This window comes from Choloepus didactylus, chromosome 18 (assembly GCF_015220235.1).
Source record: "Choloepus didactylus isolate mChoDid1 chromosome 18, mChoDid1.pri, whole genome shotgun sequence".
Taxonomy (NCBI): Eukaryota; Metazoa; Chordata; class Mammalia; order Pilosa; family Megalonychidae; genus Choloepus; species Choloepus didactylus.
Window position 1 is genome coordinate 51,644,004 of NC_051324.1, and position 24,036 is coordinate 51,668,039.

The 24,036-nt window shown below is 46.1% G+C and overlaps 1 protein-coding gene across 3 annotated transcripts; it reads right to left on the reverse strand.

Annotated features, from left to right (window-relative positions):
• On the reverse strand, nt 1-24,011 carry DHX58 (DExH-box helicase 58). Of its 3 annotated transcripts, XM_037810190.1 has the most exons (13): nt 23,885-24,011; nt 23,536-23,704; nt 7,297-7,498; nt 6,743-6,933; nt 5,872-5,988; nt 5,215-5,341; nt 4,897-5,088; nt 4,014-4,267; nt 3,366-3,515; nt 3,111-3,272; nt 2,165-2,355; nt 973-1,069; nt 1-667 (listed from the first exon to the last, which is right to left on the reverse strand). In XM_037810190.1, the coding sequence occupies exons 2-13, from the start codon at nt 23,701-23,703 to the stop codon at nt 482-484; spliced, it is 2,037 nt and encodes a 678-aa protein (XP_037666118.1). In that variant the 5' UTR covers nt 23,704; nt 23,885-24,011; the 3' UTR covers nt 1-481. The 3 variants fall into 3 exon arrangements, with proteins under 3 accessions (XP_037666118.1, XP_037666119.1, XP_037666117.1); XM_037810191.1 differs by having other exon boundaries at nt 6,818-6,933; nt 23,536-23,945; XM_037810189.1 differs by having other exon boundaries at nt 23,536-23,945.
• Nucleotides 24,012-24,036: the final 25 nt, after the last annotated feature.

A 24,036-nucleotide genomic window follows, 5' to 3' on the forward strand; every position in this document is an offset into this window, starting at 1 on the left:
TACTTTAAATATGTGTTGTTTATGTCAATTACCGCGATCAAGCTGTTTTTAAAATACCACAAATTGTCTACCCCATTTTCCCACTTCTTTGTTTTTAGTTTACAAAGAGCCTCAGAAATTGGAAGTGCCTTTGGCAGCAAAGGGCTGGCAAGGGACCAAGGGAAGCTGTCGTGATTCCTAATACGGGGTGGAGAGCCACCTGACTCAGTTTCCCCTCATCTCTATCCATTGCCTATGAAAGTGTCTATGCATGTGTGAGGCTGGTCTGGGGCTGAGCCATAACCTTCCAACTGCTTCCTTGGTGTGGGAGCTGGAATCAGCCTGGCCGTCTGGGGCTCCTCGGTGGCTGGACACCCTGGTACCCTGAGCCGGGGACTGGCAAGAGAGGTGTGGACCCAGGCTTTCCCCAGGGGAAGACGGTGGCTGCTGCAGGCTCTACCGCCCCCTGCTGCCCTAGCTGGGCACTGCAGCGACGGGGTGGTCAGTCCAGGGACAGGTCCGACAGACTCTGGGTACAGTACTCCACATAGTTGAAGTCAGGTACCGGGAAGGGCACGCGAGACCACTTCTTGGCCTGGGCCCGCCCTCGTGGGGTCTCTAGCAGCATTCCGCGGACTTTGAGCACTGGCAGCTTCACTGACTTGTAGATCATCTGCAGACCCCAGACCTGTGGGGGCGACAGAGCACGCAGGGTCTGGGCTGCTTCCCTCAGGCTGGGCATCTGTCTTCAAGTTGGGGTTCCATAGATAGGGAAGCTGTGTCTCCCACCTCAGACTCAGAGCTGTCTCCCCTATCACACTCTTTGCTCCCTAAGACAGGGACGAGTCATTCCCCCTCAGACTAGGGGCCTCTGGGATAGAACTGTCTCCGCCATTCTAGTGAGGGCTCCCAGAGCGCAGAGACTGGACCCCCCTCCTCCCTCAGACTGAGGGCTGAGGACTCTAGCGCCTGGGAAGCAGCCCAAGCACTCACCTCCCCACAGTTCCTGCAGCTAATGACACCCCCAGGGCTCCAGTCCTTGAAGACTCTGTCAATGGCCACAGGCTCCTGGGAGACGGTGTAGTAGATCCTGGAGAGAAATGAGGGTGGCCACAGAGCCCTCATGGATCCCCCGGCCCCAGATCTCATGCCCCTCCCTGTCTACTGAGCCTCCACTTGGCCTCGGTTCTTCCTGTCTCCCTGTCTACCAAGAGGCACAGAGACCTCCCAGGGCCAGGAAATCCACTCTGCAATCAGTTCTGCCTGTGCCACCACCGCTGCCCGAGTCAGGCCTCAGCATCACCCACCTGGACAATCTCAACAGTCTCCTAATGGATCCTCCCGCTTGCATCCTATTCCCACTCCAGAGCCATCCTTCCAACAACCGCCAAAGCGAGACCTAAAAACTTAAACCTCACCCTGACATCCCCTTGCTCAAAATCCATCCAAGGTGGCCCGCTGCCTACTGGATGCAGGCTAAACTTCCAGCCCAACCCTCAGGGTTCACACTGGGCTGCTCTGTCTTCCTTCTGGATCTCATCGCTCATGATCCCTTCCCCTCAAGACAACTGGAATTACCCATCTCTGCTTTACAACGTCCCTGCCTCTACTGGTCTTATCTTTTCTTATCTAAACCCAACCCATTCTCTGAGATCCAGGTGAAATTGCTACCTTCTCAAATGAGAGAATCTGCAAGAAAATCCTTGGCACACTGCTTGACACACAATAGGTACCTAATAAATAGTTATTTTACTCATAAAGGATGGGGAACAAAGGTCTTGTAATGGGAGGATAGCTATCTTCCAGGGGGTACAGGATGGGTGTGTGTGACTCAGGGACAGCTAGCACCTCTTGGTGTCTTTAGAGTAGGTAGGACCAAGGAGTCCCACCCCTTGTGGCCCTTCAGCACTTGACAACCTGAATTCTAGCTCTTGGTCAACCACAGGGGCTGTGGGAGCTTGGGCAAGTCACTTAGCCTCTCTGGGCCTCAATTTCCTCAACTGCAAAACAGAGTGGTGATAAAACCCAACTAACCAGACCTGTGAAAATGCAGTATCAGTATAAGTTAAAATGTTCTTCAATCTCCAGAACCCTCCAAGCACTGTATAAATGTGGAAGGATTCTCCGTGCTCCCAGCCCAGCCCACCCTCTCCCTCATCCCGACAGCCTCTTCCCCGGGTCTCACGAGAAGTTGGGATTCACGTTGACGTGGTGGGCGCCCTCCACTTTCCGCAGGTCACTCCCGTGGCCGACGGCCATCATGCAGTTGATGCAGAGGAGCTTCACGTGCTCTGCCCGGAACTGCTGCCGCCGGCTCTCCCGCAGGGTGGCTTGGGCTGCTCTCTTGACCAGGGCTGCCCGCTGCAGATCCTGGATCTGGGGTGCGAGGAGACACCTGGGCTTTGGTGGGGACCCAAGGGATCTGACCCCAGGAAGGCCCCCAGCCCGAGGACGAAGGGCTCCCAAATACCTCAGAACGTCTGCACCCAGAAGGGACTTTTCCACCCCCTGCCCCTGGTGTTTGTAGAAGCAGCTCTGGGGGAGAAAAATATTATGGGGGTGGGGCAGCACTGAAGCTGCCTGCTGAATCTCTTCCCCCTCTCTGGAGGATTTGGTGCAGAGCTGCTTCTTTGTATCCGATATGGAATCAGATCACCTCAGGGCAGGGTGGAGAGACAACTTTTTGCCCAACCTGAGACACTATTGAGAGCAAAAGGGACATCATTGATAATTATGCTGGGACAATGGAAGTAAATGGGACCATGTCAGGCAAGGCTGGACAGGAGTGACCCTGCCTCTGGGAACGGATAGAAATCCTGGTTCCATGTATTTGGGTTTGTTTTCCCCTGCCTAGTCCCAGAAGAGCTGTAAGACAGACCTTATAGATACACAAAGTATCTGGTGCCGAGGATAAATTAAAAGCCCTGGACAAAGCATGGTCCCAAGACCTCTTGGAGACCAGCCATTGGCTCTCCAGGCAGCCCCACCCCTGGTCTCTACACTTACCTCGATTCAAACCTTCCCCAGCTGGGGCCAAGTTAGCCCCAGGAGGAAGGGGGAAGCAAGGGGGCAGTGTACAGACAGACACCCACCCCATCCTCCCCTGCAGGGTGCGTGGGCTGCCCACAGACCTTGGCCTGGTACTCAGCATGGTTCATCTTCTGCACCGTGGCCACTGCCTGCTCCATCAGGGTCTCCAGCGCCTCGTTGGTCAGCTCCCGCCGCAGCTCCCGACTGCCCTTGGTGGCCACAAATGAGTACACACTCTGACCAGCCCGGGCACGGCCCCTCGCCTGGGGAGGGGAACAAGGCGGACAAGAGGGCCTGAGTGGGGCTGTGGTCCCCAGCAAGATCCTTCAAGGGCTGTTGGGGGGGGTGTGTGGCACCTGGACCATGGAGATGTCGTTGGTCAGGAGGCCGTAGCGCACTACCACGCTGCACTGGGGGATGTCCAGCCCCTCCTCTGCCACGCTCGTGGCTACCACGAGGTTCAGGGTGCCAGTCCGGAACTTCCGGATCACCTCTTGCTGCTCTCTCTGGGGTGGGGGAGGACAAAAGGGAGGGAGCCTGGTACCGGAGGGAGACTCAGGCCTACCTGCCAGTCTAGCCACTTCTGATTCGGCCTTTTTACTCACAATCTTGGACCCTCACCCTGAGAGAAACACCTCTCTTTACCCAGGTACCTCCAAGGATCTTGCCCTTCTCAGCTGGCCATCTGGCCTCTTTTCCCCCATCGAGACCTCTAAGGATCCTTGCCCCTCTACCCTAGGAACTTCCAGACCCTATCTTCTTCCTCAAGGGACCCCGGACCCCTGCACCTCTGCCTCCAAAGATTCCCGGACTAGCGGGACCTTTGGCACTGGGGACCTCGGTGTCTACCTCTCCCCCCTCCTGCTCTCTGCCCCTCTGCCTGGGGTACATTCTGCCCCTTCCCCCGTTTTCTCCCCCCAGAATCTCCCTTCCCCATCTCTCTGAGCTGAGACCCTAACTCCCTTTCTTCCCCCCCAGCCCAAGTCCTTTTCCCCAAAGCTCACCTGTGTCATGTGGGTGCTCTGCCTGCTGCTCCCCGCTCCAATCAGCAGCTGGGCCCTGATGTCCACCGCCTGCAGGCCAGGCTGCTGCTGGAGCCAGAGCAGGAGGGAGTAGGCACTCTGGCGGGTACGGGTGAAGATGATGCCCCGGGGGCCGCTGGGACTCCTGAACTGCTCCCGCAGGATCTGTTCCAGTACTTCCAGTTTGGGGTTCTCTGGGCCTTGAGTCGCCAGGCGGGCCAGCTCATCTTTGTGGTCTGCCAGGGAACCCCAAAACAGAGGCACATGACTCACAGGAATAAGGCCGCAGGAGTACAGAGGGGGCCAAGGATACCTGCACCTACCTAACCCCCGAGCAAGAACCAACAGCTCATTTAAGGACACCCTCTGTTCTGCTCAGCCTCAAGGCCAGTCTCACACCAGTACAGAATCCTTCCCTTACACAGGTCAGACCTGCACCGCCCTTCAACCCGGCCACCAGGCTGACCCTTGACCTTTCTGCGCTGACCTCCGCTATCCAGGATTGACTCTTGACCTCAGGTCTCTTCAGAAAGATCCTTGAGCCCCCAGCCTATGCTGAGGCCTCCAGCCTCAAATGTCACCTTCTGACTGCCTCATTTTCTTGGTGTAAAAGAAAATGAGGGACAAACTTTCAGGGACAGTCCCAGTTAAATGATTTTCAAATAAATCTTTGTCAATAATGTGATTTAGTTTTTATATCTGTACACACCTTCACAAATGAGGAAGAAAATCTTGTGTCATATCCACAGCCTTGACTTTAGGTTAGAAAAATAGGGCCCAGGACCCTCGTCCCTTCCCCACCCCCCGGCTGGCACCTGGGCCCAGGATGGCCTCTGAACACCGTTCCAACTGCCCTGTGCCTCACCATCAAAAAGCGCCAGCAGCCAGCGCTCAGCGGCCAGCACCTGGGTCTTGGTGGCACGCTCCCTGTTGTAGAAATCCCGCAGCTCAACCAGGGCGTCCACGGCGCGGACCGTGTCGTGGATGAGCAGCGCGTCGTTGTAGCGCCGCAGGTGGAGCGCGTGCACGCGCCGCTCCTGGAGCCGGGCCTGGGCCGCTGCGGGCAGAGGGCAGAGAGCTCAGGGTCCGAGCGGCCGCGGCCCCGCCCCCGGAGGACTGAGCTCCGCCCAGGCAGGCCCCGCCCCTGACCCCGCCCCCTCGACCTCGGCGCGGTCCCTCTCACCAGCCAGGCTCAGCTCCACCACTTGCTGCTCGTACGTCTGCGTCCCGAAGTCCCGACTCAACTCGGGCATCTCCAGGTGGTCGTGGACTTGGTCCATGAGCCTCTTCAGCAAGTCCCCAAACGGGTCCTGGGCGGGAGGAGGGAGGGTGTGAGCGGATTCCCAGACACATGGGGAGAATGGGCACCGAGTGGGGTGTGAAGCCCTGCCGTGCTCCTGCCCCGCTGTCTGCCCCATCTGAGGGGAGAGAGCTCAGCGAGGCCGGCTGGGGTCAGGCACCCACACCGGCTTCCCTCCATCAGGTTGCCTCTCTTCTGGTCTGAGCACACCCTTTCCCAGTCCTGTCATGGCAGACACTGAGCAGTGCCCACACCGAAGGAGAGAGCCCGGTACAGCCTCAGCACCAAGTAACCTGCTTTATGGTCTGCAAAGCACTCTGCAGTGTGCCCAGGGCTTTGACAGGCCCCCACAGAGGCATCTGCGTCCATCACAGCAGCAGGCTATGGGCATGGGCTTGTAACTGCCCCATTTCACAGAAACAAAAAATGGAGGCTCAGAGACATAAGCAAGTGACCTCGGCTAGTGAGGGGGAGTCAGGATTCAAGCCCATGTCCCCTAACTTCACCCCAGCCCCACCTCGAACCCCTCCCCCCATGCACCTGGCTGCGCCCGTGGCAGAGGTCATACTGTTTGGAGGGCTGGTGGCTGTGCTCCTGCAGGCCGGACCGGTGCTCCTGGGGTGACATGATGTACCACGTGTCCAGGTTGGCACAGAGCTGGGGGCAGCAGAGATGGGTTCATGGAATTGGGGGGGGGGGGTTCTGTGGGGACAATGGGCAGAACTTTGGGGCAGGATGGGTCCCAGTCTGGGGCAAGGCCTTTGGAGATGGGGATTAATGTACTCAAATATTTACTGCTCACTCTCTCTGTATGACGGAGGATTCTAGGTACTAGGAATACAAAGACACTTACTTTGGAGGTGGGGAGACAGATGCTAAACCAGCGAAAAACAGAATGAAAGAATTTCAGGTGTCGAGCATTGAAGAGAATAAGACTGGATGATATGATAGAGTGAGGTGGGAGTGATCAGGGAGGGCCTTTGAAGAGGTGACATTTAAGCCATTCCCTGAATGACAGGGAGTCAACCAGGTAAAATTTAGGGAGAAGGGCATTTTAGGCAAAAGGAGTGGTAAGTGCAAAGGCCCTGACGCTGACTTGTTCGAGATCCAGAAAGAAGAAGGCCATTAAATCTGTAGGATGGGTGAGGAAGAAAGTGTAGGAAGTGAGGTTGGAGAGGTAGGCAGAGAGCTTTATCACGTGGGATTTTGTCACCAGGAGTAGAGAGCTGGGAGTTAATTCTAAGTGCAAAAAGAAGCCACTGGAGTCTGGACCTTAGGTAAGGAAGGGGCCCCAACCCTGTCAGGAGGAGCCCCAGTAGGGCTAGCATGGGTGGGGCAGGGTAGGGCAGGTTAGGGAAGTCCTTGGTGGATCTGGTGTGGCAGTGGGGAGGGCTTCAGGGGCCAAGCTGACCTGCAGGATGTGGTCAATAGCCCCTTTGAGCTTGGAGGCCCCGCCGGTGCCCAGGGAGGCTGTGAGACCCAGCACCTGCGGCAGGGGCCGTGCCCTCCGGAGTTTAAGCTCTAGGTACCGGTTCAGGATGCTGTTGTAGACGGTGTCCTTGTGTGTGTGGTGACACTCATCCACCACGAGCAGGGAGAAGGCTGGAGACACAAGGGGGAAGGCTGTGACCTACATCTGCAAAGTCTTTCCTTCCATAGGCTTTGTTTCATGTAGTCCCCACAACTCATCTGAGAATTCTTTCCTCCCTTCACGATTTGCAGCCAGGCCTGGGAGAACAAGCCAACTGAGGATGATTTACCTCCATGAAACAGATTAGTAAACTGAGGCTCAGCTGGAGGAAGGGATTTGCCAAGATCCCGCACGGGAGTCAGATCTTTTCCCACTAGAGTGAATGCTGGGGGTTGATGAATGGGGGCGCCCCTCACTCCCACAAAAACTAGGAAGAGGTGCCCTGGGGTTGGCAAGAGGGGTGCCTCCCCTGCCCCCCCATCCACTGCACTCACTGTTGAGCTCCACATGCTCCTCCTCTTCGGGACTGGTCAAGGCCTTCTGCAGCAGTTCGGCCGTGCAGATGACCAAGTCATGGCTCCGGGCCAGGTGGCCAAAGCCGGCCCGTAGCCCCATGTCACCACTCAGGGTTATCATGCGCCAGTGTCCATCCAGCATGCGGTCAAACTCCTCACCATGTTGGGTTACCAGGTGCACCTGGGGGTGGGGAATGAGCTGGAGAGAGGAAGCTGGGTGGGGGACCCCCAGGATGTGGCCAGGGACTGACCGCGTGTAAAAAGACAGGCGAGAGGCGGGGCAAGATGGCAGACTGGTGAGCTGTATGTTTTAGTTACTCCTCCAGGAAAGTAGGTAAAAAGCCAGGAACTGCGTGGACTGGACACCACAGAGCAATCTGTCTTTGGGCATACTTCATACAACACTCATGAAAACGTGGAACTGCTGAGATCAGCGAAATCTGTAAGTTTTTGCGGCCAGGGGACCCGCGCCCCTCCCTGCCAGGCTCAGTCCCGGGGGAGGAGGGGCTGTCAGCTCCAGGAAGGAGAAGGGAGAATTGCAGTGGCTGCTCTTATTGGAAACTCATTCTACTGATTCAAACTCCAACCATAGATAGACTGAGGCCAGACACCAGAGACTCTGAGAGCAGCCAGCCCAGCAGAGAGGAGACGGGCATAGAAGGAAAACAACACGAGAAGCTCCAAAGTAAAAGCAGAGGATTTTTGGAGTTCTGGTGAACACAGAAAGGGGAAGGGCGGAGATCAGGCCTTGAGGCGCATATGCAAATCCCGAAGCAAGGCTGATCTCTCTGCCCTGTGCAACTTTCCTTAATGGCCCTGGTTGCTTTGTCTATTAGCATTTCAATAACCCATTAGATCTCTGAGGAGGGCCGGTTTTTTTTTTTTTTTTTTTTTTTTTTTTTTAAATCCTTTTTGCTTTTTCTAAAACAATTACTCTAAGAAGCTCAATACAGAAAGCTTCAAAGAATTGAAATTTGGGCACGTCAAGTCAAGAGCAGAACTAAGAGAGCTCTGAGACAAAAGGCAATAATCCAGTGGCTGAGAAAATTCACTAAACAACACAACTTCCCAAGAAAAGGGGGGTGTCCGCTCACAGCCACCATCCTGGTGGACAGGAAACACTCCTGCCCATCGCCAGCCCCATAGCCCAGAGCTGCCCCAGACAACCCAGTGTGACAGAAGTGCTTCAAATAACAGGCACACACCACAAAACTGGGCGTGGACATTAGCCTTCCCTGCAACCTCAGCTGAATGTCCCAGAGCTGGGAAGGGGGAGCAGTGTGAATTAACAGAGCCCCATTCAGCCATCATTTGAGCAGACTGGGAGCCTCCCAACACAGCCCAGCAGCCCAGAACTGCCCTGGGGGGACGGCACTCACCTGTGACATAGCACAGTCATCCCTCAACAGAGGACCCGGGGTGCACAGCCTGGAAGAGGGGCCCACTTGCAAATCTCAGGAGCCATACGCCAATACCAAAGACTTGTGGGTCAGTGGCAGAGACAAACTGTGGCAGGACTGAACTGAAGGATTAGACTATTGCAGTAGCTTTAAAACTCTAGGATCATCAGGGAGATTTGATTGTTAGGGCCACCCCCCCTCCCCGACTGCCCAGAAACACGCCCCACATACAGGGCAGGCAACACCAACTACACACGCAAGCTTGGGACACCAATTGGGCCCCACAAGACTCACTCCCCCACTCACCAAAAAGGCTAAGCAGGGGAGATCTGGCTTGTGGAGAACAGGTGGCTCGTGGTCGCCACCTGCTGGTTAGTTAGAGAAAGTGTACTCCACGAAGCTGTAGATCTGATAAATTAGAGATAAGGACTTCAACTGGTCTACAAACCCTAAAAGAACCCTATCAAGGTCAGCAAATGCCACGAGGCCAAAAACAACAGAAAATTATAAAGCATATGAAAAAACCAGACGATATGGATAACCCAAGCCCAAGCACCCAAATCAAAAGACCAGAAGAGACACACCTAGAGCAGCTACTCAAAGAACTAAAGATGAACAATGAGACCCTAGTACGGGATATGAAGGAAATCAAGAAGACCCTAGAAGAGCATAAAGAAGACATTGCAAGACTAAATAAAAAAATGGATGATCTTATGGAAATTAAAGAAACTGTTGACCAAATTAAAAAGATTCTGGACACTCATAGTACAAGACTAGAGGAAGTTGAACAACGAATCAGTGACCTGGAAGATGACAGAATGGAAAATGAAAGCATAAAAGAAAGAATGGGGAAAAAAATTGAAAAACTCGAAATGGACCTCAGGGATATGATAGATAATATGAAGCGTCCGAATATAAGACTCATTGGTGTCCCAGAAGGGGAAGAAAAGGGTAAAGGTCTAGGAAGAGTATTCAAAGAAATTGTTGGGGAAAACTTCCCAAATCTTCTAAACAACATAAATACACAAATCATAAATGCTCAGCGAACTCCAAATAGAATAAATCCAAAAAAACCCACTCCGAGACATATACTGATCACACTGTCAAACATAGAAGAGAAGGAGCAAGTTCTGAAAGCAGCAAGAGAAAAGCAATTCACCACATACAAAGGAAACAGCATAAGACTAAGTAGTGACTACTCAGCAGCCACCATGGAGGCGAGAAGGCAATGGCACGATATATTTAAAATTCTGAGAGAGAGGAATTTCCAGCCAAGAATACTTTATCCAGCAAAGCTCTCCTTCAAATTTGAGGGAGAGCTTAAATTTTTCACAGACAAAGAAATGCTGAGAGAATTTGCTAACAAGAGACCTGCCCTACTGGAGATACTAAAGGGAGCCCTACAGACAGAGAAACAAAGACAGGACAGAGAGACTTGGAGAAAGGTTCAGTACTAAAGAGATTCGGAATGGGTACAATAAAGGATATTAATAGAGAGAGGGAAAAATATGGCAAACATAACCCAAAGGATAAGATGGCCGATTCAAGAAATGCCTTCACGGTTTTAACGTTGAATGTAAATGGATTAAACTCCCCAATTAAAAGATATAGATTCGCAGAATGGATCAAAAAAAAATGAACCATCAATATGTTGCATACAAGAGACTCATCTTAGACACAGGGACACAAAGAAACTGAAAGTGAAAGGATGGAAAAAAATATTTCATGCAAGCTACAGCCAAAAGAAAGCAGGTGTAGCAATATTAATCTCAGATAAAATAGACTTCAAATGCAGGGATGTTTTGAGAGACAAAGAAGGCCACTACATACTAATAAAAGGGGCAATTCAGCAAGAAGAAATAACAATCGTAAATGTCTATGCACCCAATCAAGGTGCCACAAAATACATGAGAGAAACATTGGCAAAACTAAAGGAAGCAATTGATGTTTCCACAATACTTGTGGGAGACTTCAACACATCACTCTCTCCTATAGATAGATCAACCAGACAGAAGACCAATAAGGAAATTGAAAACCTAAACAATCTGATAAATGAATTAGATTTAACAGACATCTACAGGACATTACATCCCAAATCACCAGGATACACATACTTTTCTAGTGCTCACGGAACTTTCTCCAGAATAGATCATATGCTGGGACATAAAACAAGCCTCAATAAATTTAAAAAGATTGAAATTATTCAAAGCACATTCTCTGACCACAATGGAATACAATTAGAAGTCAATAACCATCAGAGACTTAGAAAATTCACAAATACCTGGAGGTTAAACAACACACTCCTAAACAATCAGTGGGTTAAAGAAGAAATAGCAAGAGAAATTGCTAAATATATAGAGACGAATGAAAATGAGAACACAACATACCAAAACCTATGGGATGCAGCAAAAGCAGTGCTAAGGGGGAAATTTATAGCACTAAACGCATATATTAAAAAGGAAGAAAGAGCCAAAATCAAAGAACTAATGGATCAACTGAAGAAGCTAGAAAATGAACAGCAAACCAATCCTAAACCAAGTAGAAGAAAAGAAATAACAAGGATTAAAGCAGAAATAAATGACATAGAGAACAAAAAACAATAGAAAGGATAAATATCACCAAAAGTTGGTTCTTTGAGAAGATCAACAAGATTGACAAGCCCCTAGCTAGACTGACAAAATCAAAAAGAGAGAAGACCCATATAAACAAAATAATGAATGAAAAAGGTGACATAACTGCAGATCCTGAAGAAATTAAAAAAATTATAAGAGGATATTATGAACAACTGTATGGCAACAAACTGGATAATGTAGAAGAAATGGACAATTTCCTGGAAACATATGAACAACCTAGACTGACCAGAGAAGAAATAGAAGACCTCAACCAACTCATCACAAGCAAAGAGATCCAATCAGTCATCAAAAATCTTCCCACAAATAAATGCCCAGGGCCAGATGGCTTCACAGGGGAATTCTACCAAACTTTCCAGAAAGAACTGACACCAATCTTACTCAAACTCTTTCAAAACATTGAAAAAAATGGAACACTACCTAACTCATTTTATGAAGCTAACATCAATCTAATACCAAAACCAGGCAAAGATGCTACAAAAAAGGAAAACTACCGGCCAATTTCCCTAATGAATATAGATGCAAAAATCCTCAACAAAATACTTGCAAATCGAATCCAAAGACACATTAAAAAAATCATACACCATGACCAAGTGGGGTTCATTCCAGGCATGCAAGGCTGGTTCAACATAAGAAAAACAATCAATGTATTACAACACATTAAAAACTCGAAAGGGAAAAATCAATTGATCATCTCAATAGATGCTGAAAAAGCATTTGACAAAATCCAACATCCCTTTTTGATAAAAACACTTCAAAAGGTAGGAATTGAAGGAAACTTCCTCAACATGATAAAGAGCATATATGAAAAACCCACAGCCAGCATAGTACTCAATGGTGAGAGACTGAAAGCCTTCCCTCTAAGATCAGGAACAAGACAAGGATGCCCGCTGTCACCACTGTTATTCAACATTGTGCTGGAAGTGCTAGCCAGGGCAATCCGGCAAGACAAAGAAATAAAAGGCATCCAAATTGGAAAAGAAGAAGTAAAACTGTCATTGTTTGCAGATGATATGATCTTATATCTAGAAAACCCTGAGAAATCAACGATACACCTACTAGAGCTAATAAACAAATTTAGCAAAGTAGCGGGATACAAGATTAATGCACATAAGTCAGTAATGTTTCTATATGCTAGAAATGAACAAACTGAAGAGACACTCAAGAAAAAGATACCATTTTCAATAGCAACTAAAAAATCAAGTACCTAGGAATCAACTTAACCAAAGATGTAAAAGACCTATACAAAGAAAACTACATAACTCTACTAAAAGAAATAGAAGGGGACCTTAAAAGATGGAAAAATATTCCATGTTCATGGATAGGAAGGCTAAATGTCATTAAGATGTCAATTCTACCCAAACTCATCTACAGATTCAATGCAATCCCAATCAAAATTCCAACAACCTACTTTGCAGACTTGGAAAAGCTAGTTATCAAATTTATTTGGAAAGGGAAGATGCCTCGAATTGCTAAAGACACTCTAAAAAAGAAAAACGAAGTGGGAGGACTTACACTCCCTGACTTTGAAGCTTATTATAAAGCCACAGTTGCCAAAACAGCATGGTACTGGCACAAAGATAGACATATAGATCAATGGAATCGAATTGAGAACTCAGAGATAGACCCTCAGATCTATGGCCGACTGATCTTTGATAAGGCCCCCAAAGTCACCGAACTGAGCCATAATGGTCTTTTCAACAAATGGGGCTGGGAGAGTTGGATATCCATATCCAAAAGAATGAAAGAGGACCCCTACCTCACCCCCCTACACAAAAATTAACTCAAAATGGATCAAAGATCTCAATATAAAAGAAAGTACCATAAAACTCCTAGAAGATAATGTAGGAAAACATCTTCAAGACCTTGTATTAGGAGGCCACTTCCTAGACTTTACACCCAAAGCACAAGCAACAAAAGAGAAAATAGATAAATGGGAACTCCTCAAGCTTAGAAGTTTCTGCACCTCAAAGGAATTCTCAAAAAGGTAAAGAGGCAGCCAACTCATGGGAAAAAATTTTTGGAAACCATGTATCTGACAAAAGACTGATATCTTGCATATACAAAGAAATCCTACAACTCAATGACAATAGTACAGACAGCCCAATTATAAGATGGGCAAAAGATATGAAAAGACAGTTCTCTGAAGAGGAGATACAAATGGCCAAGAAACACATGAAAAAATGTTCAGCTTCACTAGCTATTAGAGAGATGCAAATTAAGACCACAATGAGATACCATCTAACACCGGTTAGAATGGCTGCCATTAAACAAACAGGAAACTACAAATGCTGGAGGGGATGTGGAGAAATTGGAACTCTTATTCATTGTTGGTGGGACTGTATAATGGTTCAGCCACTCTGGAAGTCAGTCTGGCAGTTCCTTAGAAAACTAGATATAGAGCTACCATTCGATCCAGCGATTGCACTCCTCGGTATATACCCGGAAGATCGGAAAGCAGTGACACGAACAGATAACTGCACGCCAATGTTCATAGCAGCATTATTCACAATTGCCAAGAGATGGAAACAACCCAAATGTCCTCAACAGATGAGTGGATAAATAAAATGTGGTATATACACACGATGGAATACTACACGGCAGTAAGAAGGAACGATCTGGTGAAACATATGACAACATGGATGAACCTTGAAGACATAATGCTGAGCGAAATAAGCCAGGCACAAAAAGAGAAATATTATATGCTACCACTAATGTGAACTTTGAAAAATGTAAAACAAATGGTTTATAATGTAGAATGTAGGGGAACTAGCAGTAGAGAGCAATTAAGGAAGGGGGAACAATAATCCAAGAAGAACAGATAAGCTATTTAACGTTCTGGGGATGCCCAGAAATGACTATGGTCTGTTAATTTCTGATGGATGTAGTAGGAACAAGTTCACTGAAATGTTGCTATATTATGTAACTTTCTTGGGGTAAAGTAGGAACATGCTGGAAGTTAAGCAGTTATCTTAGGTTAGTTGTCTTTTTCTTACTCCCTTGCTATGGTCTCTTTGAAATGTTCTTTTATTGTATGTTTGTTTTCTTTTTAACTTTTTTTTTCATACAGGTGATTTGAAAAAAGAAGGGAAAGTTAAAAAAAAAAAAAAAAAAAAAAAGAAAAAAGACAAAAAAGGGAAAAAAAAAAAAAAAGATGTAGTGCCCCCTTGAGGAGCCTGTGGAGAATGCAGGGGTATTCGCCTACCCCACCTCCATGGTTGCTAACATGACCACAGACATAGGGGACTGGTGGTTTGATAGGTTGAGCCCTCTACCATAAGTTTTACCCTTGGGAAGACGGTTGCTGCAAAGGAGAGGCTAGGCCTCCCTGTATTTGTGCCTAAGAGTCTCCTCCTGAATGCCTCTTTGTTGCTCAGAAGTGGCCCTCTCTCTCTGGCTAAGCCAACTTGAAAGGTGAAATCACTGCCCTCCCCCCTACGTGGGATCAGACACCCAGGGAAGTGAATCTCCCTGGCAACGTGGAATATGACTCCCGGGGAGGAATGTAGACCCGGCATCGTGGGATGGAGAACATCTTCTTGACCAAAAGGGGGATGTGAAAGGAAATGAAATAAGCTTCAGTGGCAGAGAGATTCCAAAACGAGCCGAGAGATCACTCTGGTGGGCACTCTTACGCACACTTTAGACAACCTTTTTTAGGTTCTAAAGAATTGGGGTAGCTGGTGGTGGATACCTGAAACTATCAAACTACAACCCAGAACCCATGAATCTCGAAGACAGTTGTATAAAAATGTAGCTTATGAGGGGTGACAGTGGGATTGGGAATGCCATAAGGACCAAACTCCACTTTGTCTAGTTTATGGATGGATGTGTAGAAAAGTAGGGGAAGCGGGGAGGCGGGGCAAGATGGCAGACTGGTGAGCTGTATGTTTTAGTTACTCCTCCAGGAAAGTAGGTAAAAAGCCAGGAACTGCGTGGACTGGACACCACAGAGCAATCTGTCTTTGGGCATACTTCATACAACACTCATGAAAACGTGGAACTGCTGAGATCAGCGAAATCTGTAAGTTTTTGCGGCCAGGGGACCCGCGCCCCTCCCTGCCAGGCTCAGTCCCGGGGGAGGAGGGGCTGTCAGCTCCAGGAAGGAGAAGGGAGAATTGCAGTGGCTGCTCTCATCGGAAACTCATTCTACTGATTCAAACTCCAACCATAGATAGACTGAGGCCAGACACCAGAGACTCTGAGAGCAGCCAGCCCAGCAGAGAGGAGACGGGCATAGAAGGAAAACAACACGAGAAGCTCCAAAGTAAAAGCAGAGGATTTTTGGAGTTCTGGTGAACACAGAAAGGGGAAGGGCGGAGATCAGGCCTTGAGGCGCATATGCAAATCCCGAAGCAAGGCTGATCTCTCTGCCCAGGGCACCTTTCCTTAATGGCCCTGGTTGCTTTGTCTATTAGCATTTCAATAACCCATTAGATCTCTGAGGAGGGCCGTTTTTTTTTTGTTTGTTTGTTTTTTTTTTGTTTTTTTTTTTTTTTTTAAATCCTTTTTGCTTTTTCTAAAACAATTACTCTAAGAAGCTCAATACAGAAAGCTTCAAAGAATTGAAATTTTGGCACGTCAAGTCAAGAGCAGAAATAAGAGAGCTCTGAGACAAAAGGCAATAATCCAGTGGCTGAGAAAATTCACTAAACAACACAACTTCCCAAGAAAAGGGGGGTGTCCGCTCACAGCCACCATCCTGGTGGACAGGAAACACTCCTGCCCATCGCCAGCCCCATAGCCCAGAGCTGCCCCAGACAACCCAGTGTGACGGAAGTGCTTCAAATAACAGGCACACACCACAAAACTGGGCGTGGACATTAGCCTTCCCTGCAACCTCAGCTGAATGTCCCAGAGCTGGGAAGGGGGAGCAGTGTGAATTAACAGAGCCCCATTCAGCCATCATTTGAGCAGACTGGGAGCCTCCCAACACAGCCCAGCAGCCCAGAACTGCCCTGGGGGGACGGCACTCACCTGTGACATAGCACAGTCATCCCTCAACAGAGGACCCGGGGTGCACAGCCTGGAAGAGGGGCCCACTTGCAAGTCTCAGGAGCCATACGCCAATACCAAAGACTTGTGGGTCAGTGGCAGAGACAAACTGTGGCAGGACTGAACTGAAGGATTAGACTATTGCAGTAGCTTTAAAACTCTAGGATCATCAGGGAGATTTGATTGTTAGGGCCACCCCCCCCTCCCCGACTGCCCAGAAACACGCCCCACATACAGGGCAGGCAACACCAACTACACACGCAAGCTTGGGACACCAATTGGGCCCCACAAGACTCACTCCCCCACTCACCAAAAAGGCTAAGCAGGGGAGATCTGGCTTGTGGAGAACAGGTGGCTCGTGGACGCCACCTGCTGGTTAGTTAGAGAAAGTGTACTCCACGAAGCTGTAGATCTGATAAATTAGAGATAAGGACTTCAATTGGTCTACAAACCCTAAAAGAACCCTATCAAGGACAGCAAATGCCACGAGGCCAAAAACAACAGAAAATTATAAAGCATATGAAAAAAACCAGACGATATGGATAACCCAAGCCCAAGCACCCAAATCAAAAGACCAGAAGAAGACACACCTAGAGCAGCTACTCAAAGAACTAAAGATGAACAATGAGACCCTAGTACGGGATATGAAGGAAATCAAGAAGACCCTAGAAGAGCATAAAGAAGACATTGCAAGACTAAATAAAAAAATGGATGATCTTATGGAAATTAAAGAAACTGTTGACCAAATTAAAAGATTCTGGACACTCATAGTACAAGACTAGAGGAAGTTGAACAACGAATCAGTGACCTGGAAGATGACAGAATGGAAAATGAAAGCATAAAAGAAAGAATGGGGAAAAAAATTGAAAAACTCGAAATGGACCTCAGGGATATGATAGATAATATGAAGCGTCCGAATATAAGACTCATTGGTGTCCCAGAAGGGGAAGAAAAGGGTAAAGGTCTAGGAAGAGTATTCAAAGAAATTGTTGGGGAAAACTTCCCAAATCTTCTAAACAACATAAATACACAAATCATAAATGCTCAGCGAACTCCAAATAGAATAAATCCAAAAAAACCCACTCCGAGACATATACTGATCACACTGTCAAACATAGAAGAGAAGGAGCAAGTTCTGAAAGCAGCAAGAGAAAAGCAATTCACCACATACAAAGGAAACAGCATAAGACTAAGTAGTGACTACTCAGCAGCCACCATGGAGGCGAGAAGGCAATGGCACGATATATTTAAAATTCTGAGAGAGAGGAATTTCCAGCCAAGAATACTTTATCCAGCAAAGCTCTCCTTCAAATTTGAGGGAGAGCTTAAATTTTTCACAGACAAAGAAATGCTGAGAGAATTTGCTAACAAGAGACCGGAATTTCCAGCCAAGAATACTTTATCCAGCAAAGCTCTCCTTCAAATTTGAGGGAGAGCTTAAATTTTTCACAGACAAAGAAATGCTGAGAGAATTTGCTAACAAGAGACCTGCCCTACTGGAGATACTAAAGGGAGCCCTACAGACAGAGAAACAAAGACAGGACAGAGAGACTTGGAGAAAGGTTCAGTACTAAAGAGATTCGGAATGGGTACAATAAAGGATATTAATAGAGAGAGGGAAAAATATGGCAAACATAACCCAAAGGATAAGATGGCCGATTCAAGAAATGCCTTCACGGTTTTAACGTTGAATGTAAATGGATTAAACTCCCCAATTAAAAGATATAGATTCGCAGAATGGATCAAAAAAAATGAACCATCAATATGTTGCATACAAGAGACTCATCTTAGACACAGGGACACAAAGAAATTGAAAGTGAAAGGATGGAAAAAAATATTTCATGCAAGCTACAGCCAAAAGAAAGCAGGTGTAGCAATATTAATCTCAGATAAAATAGACTTCAAATGCAGGGATGTTTTGAGAGACAAAGAAGGTCACTACATACTAATAAAAGGGGCAATTCAGCAAGAAGAAATAACAATCGTAAATGTCTATGCACCCAATCAAGGTGCCACAAAATACATGAGAGAAACATTGGCAAAACTAAAGGAAGCAATTGATGTTTCCACAATAATTGTGGGAGACTTCAACACATCACTCTCTCCTATAGATAGATCAACCAGACAGAAGACCAATAAGGAAATTGAAAACCTAAACAATCTGATAAATGAATTAGATTTAACAGACATCTACAGGACATTACATCCCAAATCACCAGGATACACATACTTTTCTAGTGCTCACGGAACTTTCTCCAGAATAGATCATATGCTGGGACATAAAACAAGCCTCAATAAATTTAAAAAGATTGAAATTATTCAAAGCACATTCTCTGACCACAATGGAATACAATTAGAAGTCAATAACCATCAGAGACTTAGAAAATTCACAAATACCTGGAGGTTAAACAACACACTCCTAAACAATCAGTGGGTTAAAGAAGAAATAGCAAGAGAAATTGCTAAATATATAGAGACGAATGAAAATGAGAACACAACATACCAAAACCTATGGGATGCAGCAAAAGCAGTGCTAAGGGGGAAATTTATAGCACTAAACGCATATATTAAAAAGGAAGAAAGAGCCAAAATCAAAGAACTAATGGATCAACTGAAGAAGCTAGAAAATGAACAGCAAACCAATCCTAAACCAAGTAGAAGAAAAGAAATAACAAGGATTAAAGCAGAAATAAATGACATAGAGAACAAAAAAACAATAGAAAGGATAAATATCACCAAAAGTTGGTTCTTTGAGAAGATCAACAAGATTGACAAGCCCCTAGCTAGACTGACAAAATCAATAAGAGAGAAGACCCATATAAACAAAATAATGAATGAAAAAGGTGACATAACTGCAGATCCTGAAGAAATTAAAAAAATTATAAGAGGATATTATGAACAACTGTATGGCAACAAACTGGATAATGTAGAAGAAATGGACAATTTCCTGGAAACATATGAACAACCTAGACTGACCAGAGAAGAAATAGAAGACCTCAACCAACTCATCACAAGCAAAGAGATCCAATCAGTCATCAAAAATCTTCCCACAAATAAATGCCCAGGGCCAGATGGCTTCACAGGGGAATTCTACCAAACTTTCCAGAAAGAACTGACACCAATCTTACTCAAACTCTTTCAAAAACATTGAAAAAATGGAACACTACCTAACTCATTTTATGAAGCTAACATCAATCTAATACCAAAACCAGGCAAAGATGCTACAAAAAAGGAAAACTACCGGCCAATCTCCCTAATGAATATAGATGCAAAAATCCTCAACAAAATACTTGCAAATCGAATCCAAAGACACATTAAAAAAATCATACACCATGACCAAGTGGGGTTCATTCCAGGCATGCAAGGATGGTTCAACATCAGAAAAACAATCAATGTATTACAACACATTAAAAACTCGAAAGGGAAAAATCAATTGATCATCTCAATAGATGCTGAAAAAGCATTTGACAAAATCCAACATCCCTTTTTGATAAAAACACTTCAAAAGGTAGGAATTGAAGGAAACTTCCTCAACATGATAAAGAGCATATATGAAAAACCCACAGCCAGCATAGTACTCAATGGTGAGAGACTGAAAGCCTTCCCTCTAAGATCAGGAACAAGACAAGGATGCCCGCTGTCACCACTGTTATTCAACATTGTGCTGGAAGTGCTAGCCAGGGCAATCCGGCAAGACAAAGAAATAAAAGGCATCCAAATTGGAAAAGAAGAAGTAAAACTGTCATTGTTTGCAGATGATATGATCTTATATCTAGAAAACCCTGAGAAATCAACGATACACCTACTAGAGCTAATAAACAAATTTAGCAAAGTAGCGGGATACAAGATTAATGCACATAAGTCAGTAATGTTTCTATATGCTAGAAATGAACAAACTGAAGAGACACTCAAGAAAAAGATACCATTTTCAATAGCAACTAAAAAAATCAAGTACCTAGGAATCAACTTAACCAAAGATGTAAAAGACCTATACAAAGAAAACTACATAACTCTACTAAAAGAAATAGAAGGGGACCTTAAAAGATGGAAAAATATTCCATGTTCATGGATAGGAAGGCTAAATGTCATTAAGATGTCAATTCTACCCAAACTCATCTACAGATTCAATGCAATCCCAATCAAAATTCCAACAACCTACTTTGCAGACTTGGAAAAGCTAGTTATCAAATTTATTTGGAAAGGGAAGATGCCTCGAATTGCTAAAGACACTCTAAAAAAGAAAAACGAAGTGGGAGGACTTACACTCCCTGACTTTGAAGCTTATTATAAAGCCACAGTTGCCAAGACAGCATGGTAGTGGCACAAAGATAGACATATAGATCAATGGAATCGAATTGAGAATTCAGAGATAGACCCTCAGATCTATGGCCGACTGATCTTTGATAAGGCCCCCAAAGTCACTGAACTGAGCCATAATGGTCTTTTCAACAAATGGGGCTGGGAGAGTTGGATATCCATATCCAAAAGAATGAAAGAGGACCCCTACCTCACCCCCTACACAAAAATTAACTCAAAATGGACCAAAGATCTCAATATAAAAGAAAGTACCATAAAACTCCTAGAAGATAATGTAGGAAAACATCTTCAAGACCTTGTATTAGGAGGCCACTTCCTAGACTTTACACCCAAAGCACAAGCAACAAAAGAGAAAATAGATAAATGGGAACTCCTCAAGCTTAGAAGTTTCTGCACCTCAAAGGAATTTCTCAAAAAGGTAAAGAGGCAGCCAACTCAATGGGAAAAAATTTTTGGAAACCATGTATCTGACAAAAGACTGATATCTTGCATATACAAAGAAATCCTACAACTCAATGACAATAGTACAGACAGCCCAATTATAAAATGGGCAAAAGATATGAAAAGACAGTTCTCTGAAGAGGAAATACAAATGACCAAGAAACACATGAAAAAATGTTCAGCTTCACTAGCTATTAGAGAGATGCAAATTAAGACCACAATGAGATACCATCTAACACCGGTTAGAATGGCTGCCATTAAACAAACAGGAAACTACAAATGCTGGAGGGGATGTGGAGAAATTGGAACTCTTATTCATTGTTGGTGGGACTGTATAATGGTTCAGCCACTCTGGAAGTCAGTCTGGCAGTTCCTTAGAAAACTAGATATAGAGCTACCATTCGATCCAGCGATTGCACTCCTCGGTATATACCCGGAAGATCGGAAAGCAGTGACACGAACAGATATCTGCACGCCAATGTTCATAGCAGCATTATTCACAATTGCCAAGAGATGGAAACAACCCAAATGTCCTTCAACAGATGAGTGGATAATAAAATGTGGTATATACACACGATGGAATACTACGCGGCAGTAAGAAGGAACGATCTGGTGAAACATATGACAACATGGATGAACCTTGAAGACATAATGCTGAGCGAAATAAGCCAGGCACAAAAAGAGAAATATTATATGCTACCACTAATGTGAACTTTGAAAAATGTAAAACAAATGGTTTATAATGTAGAATGTAGGGGAACTAGCAGTAGAGAGCAATTAAGGAAGGGGGAACAATAATCCAGGAAGAACAGATAAGCTATTTAACGTTCTGGGGATGCCCAGAAATGACTATGGTCTGTTAATTTCTGATGGTTGTAGTAGGAACAAGTTCACTGAAATGTTGCTATATTATGTAACTTTCTTGGGGTAAAGTAGGAACATGTTGGAAGTTAAGCAGTTATCTTAGGTTAGTTGTCTTTTTCTTACTCCCTTGCTATGGTCTCTTTGAAATGCTCTTTTATTGTATGTTTGTTTTCTTTTTAACTTTTTTTTTCATACAGGTGATTTGAAAAAAGAAGGGAAAGTTAAAAAAAAAAAAAAAAAAAAAAAAAGAAAAAAGACAAACAAGGGGAAAAAAAAAAAAAAAAAGATGTAGTGCCCCCTTGAGGAGCCTGTGGAGAATGCAGGGGTATTCGCCTACCCCACCTCCATGGTTGCTAACATGACCACAGACATGGGGGACTGGTGGTTTGATGGGTTGAGCCCTCTACCATAAGTTTTACCCTTGGGAAGACGGTTGCTGCAAAGGAGAGGCTAGGCCTCCCTGTATTTGTGCCTAAGAGTCTCCTCCTGAATGCCTCTTTGTTGCTCAGATGTGGCCCTCTCTCTCTGGCTAAGCCAACTTGAAAGGTGAAATCACTGCCCTCCCCCCTACGTGGGATCAGACACCCAGGGAAGTGAATCTCCCTGGCAACGTGGAATATGACTCCCAGGGAGGAATGTAGACCTGGCACCGTGGGACGGAGAACATCTTCTTGACCAAAAGGGGGATGTGAAAGGAAATGAAATAAGCTTCAGTGGCAGAGAGATTCCAAAAGGAGCCGAGAGGTCACTCTGGTGGGCACTCTTATGCACACTTTAGACAACCCTTTTTAGGTTCTAAAGAATTGGGGTAGCTGGTGGTGGATACCTGAAACTATCAAACTACAACCCAGAACCCATGAATCTCGAAGACAGTTGTATAAAAATGTAGCTTATGAGGGGTGACAATGGGATTGGGAAAGCCATAAGGACCAAACACCACTTTGTCTAGTTTATGGATGGATGTGTAGAAAAGTAGGGGAAGGAAACAAACAGACAAAGGTACCCAGTGTTCTTTTTTACTTCAATTGCTCTTTTTCACTCTAATTATTATTCTTGTTATTTTTGTGTGTGTGCTAATGAAGGTGTCAGGGATTGATTTAGGTGATGAATGTACAACTATGTAATGGTACTGTAAACAATCGAAAGTACAATTTGTTTTGTATGACTGCGTGGTATGTGAATATATCTCAATAAAATGATGATTTAAAAAAAAAAAAAAAAAAAAAAGAAAAGTAGGGGAAGCAAACAAACAGACAAAGGTACATAGTGTTCTTTTTTACTTCAATTGCTCTTTTTCACTCTAATTATTATTCTTGTTATTTTTGTGTGTGTGCTAATGAAGGTGTCAGGGATTGATTTAGGTGATGAATGTACAACTATGTAATGGTACTGTAAACAATCGAAAGTACAATTTGTTTTGTATGACTGCGTGGTATGTGAATATATCTCAATAAAATGATGATTAAAAAAAAAAAAAAAAAAAAAAAAAAAAAAAAGATAGGCGAGCTTAGGGACAGGCCGGAGAGGCGCCTGGAGCTGGGACCCCACTGAGGGGAGGACAGGCCACTCACCCTGTTGACCAGTACGACGACCTTGGCTCCCTCCACAGTCTCCAGGTGCCTCTTGGCCACATAGGCAGCCGCCCGTGTCTTCCCGGCGCCCGTGGGCAGCCATATGATGATGTTCCTGCCCTCCAGGGCGGGCAGGATGACCTCCCACTGGTAGGGTCGCAGCTCCATTCTGGGAACGGCAAGGCGCTCAGAGCCACAGGCTGGCCCCTCCCTCCAGCTTGACGGAAGCCAGGCAGAGCTCCCGCGGGCCCCTTCCGGGGCCTTTTCTGGCCAAGGAGGAGTGGGGGTGGGGGGTAGGGAGAGGCAGGAGAAACACCCTACACCTGGCCCGCGCCGGCCTGGGGCTCACCTGCAGGGCCGGCCTGCCGGTGCCCCAGTGGCTTCACCGGATGCGCTGCCGCTGGGCCGGGCTTAGCGATGGAAACTGGAAACTGAAACTGCTGAAACCGGGGAGGAGCCAGCCAGAGCCGACCTCAGAAATCCCCCTTAGAAAGCTCCCGT

Excerpts from the sequence above, each read along its gene's own strand:
- DHX58 (XM_037810190.1), bottom strand. The coding sequence starts at position 23,703 with ATGGAGCTGCGACCCTACCAGTGGGAGGTCATCCTGCCCGCCCTGGAG. Across the intron at positions 5,089-5,214 it reads GGTGGAGCTGAGCCTGGCTG|CGGCCCAGGCCCGGCTCCAG; the intron begins GTGAGAGGGACC and ends CTCTGCCCGCAG. Across the intron at positions 2,356-3,110 it reads ATGCTGAGTACCAGGCCAAG|ATCCAGGATCTGCAGCGGGC; the intron begins GTCTGTGGGCAG and ends CTCGCACCCCAG.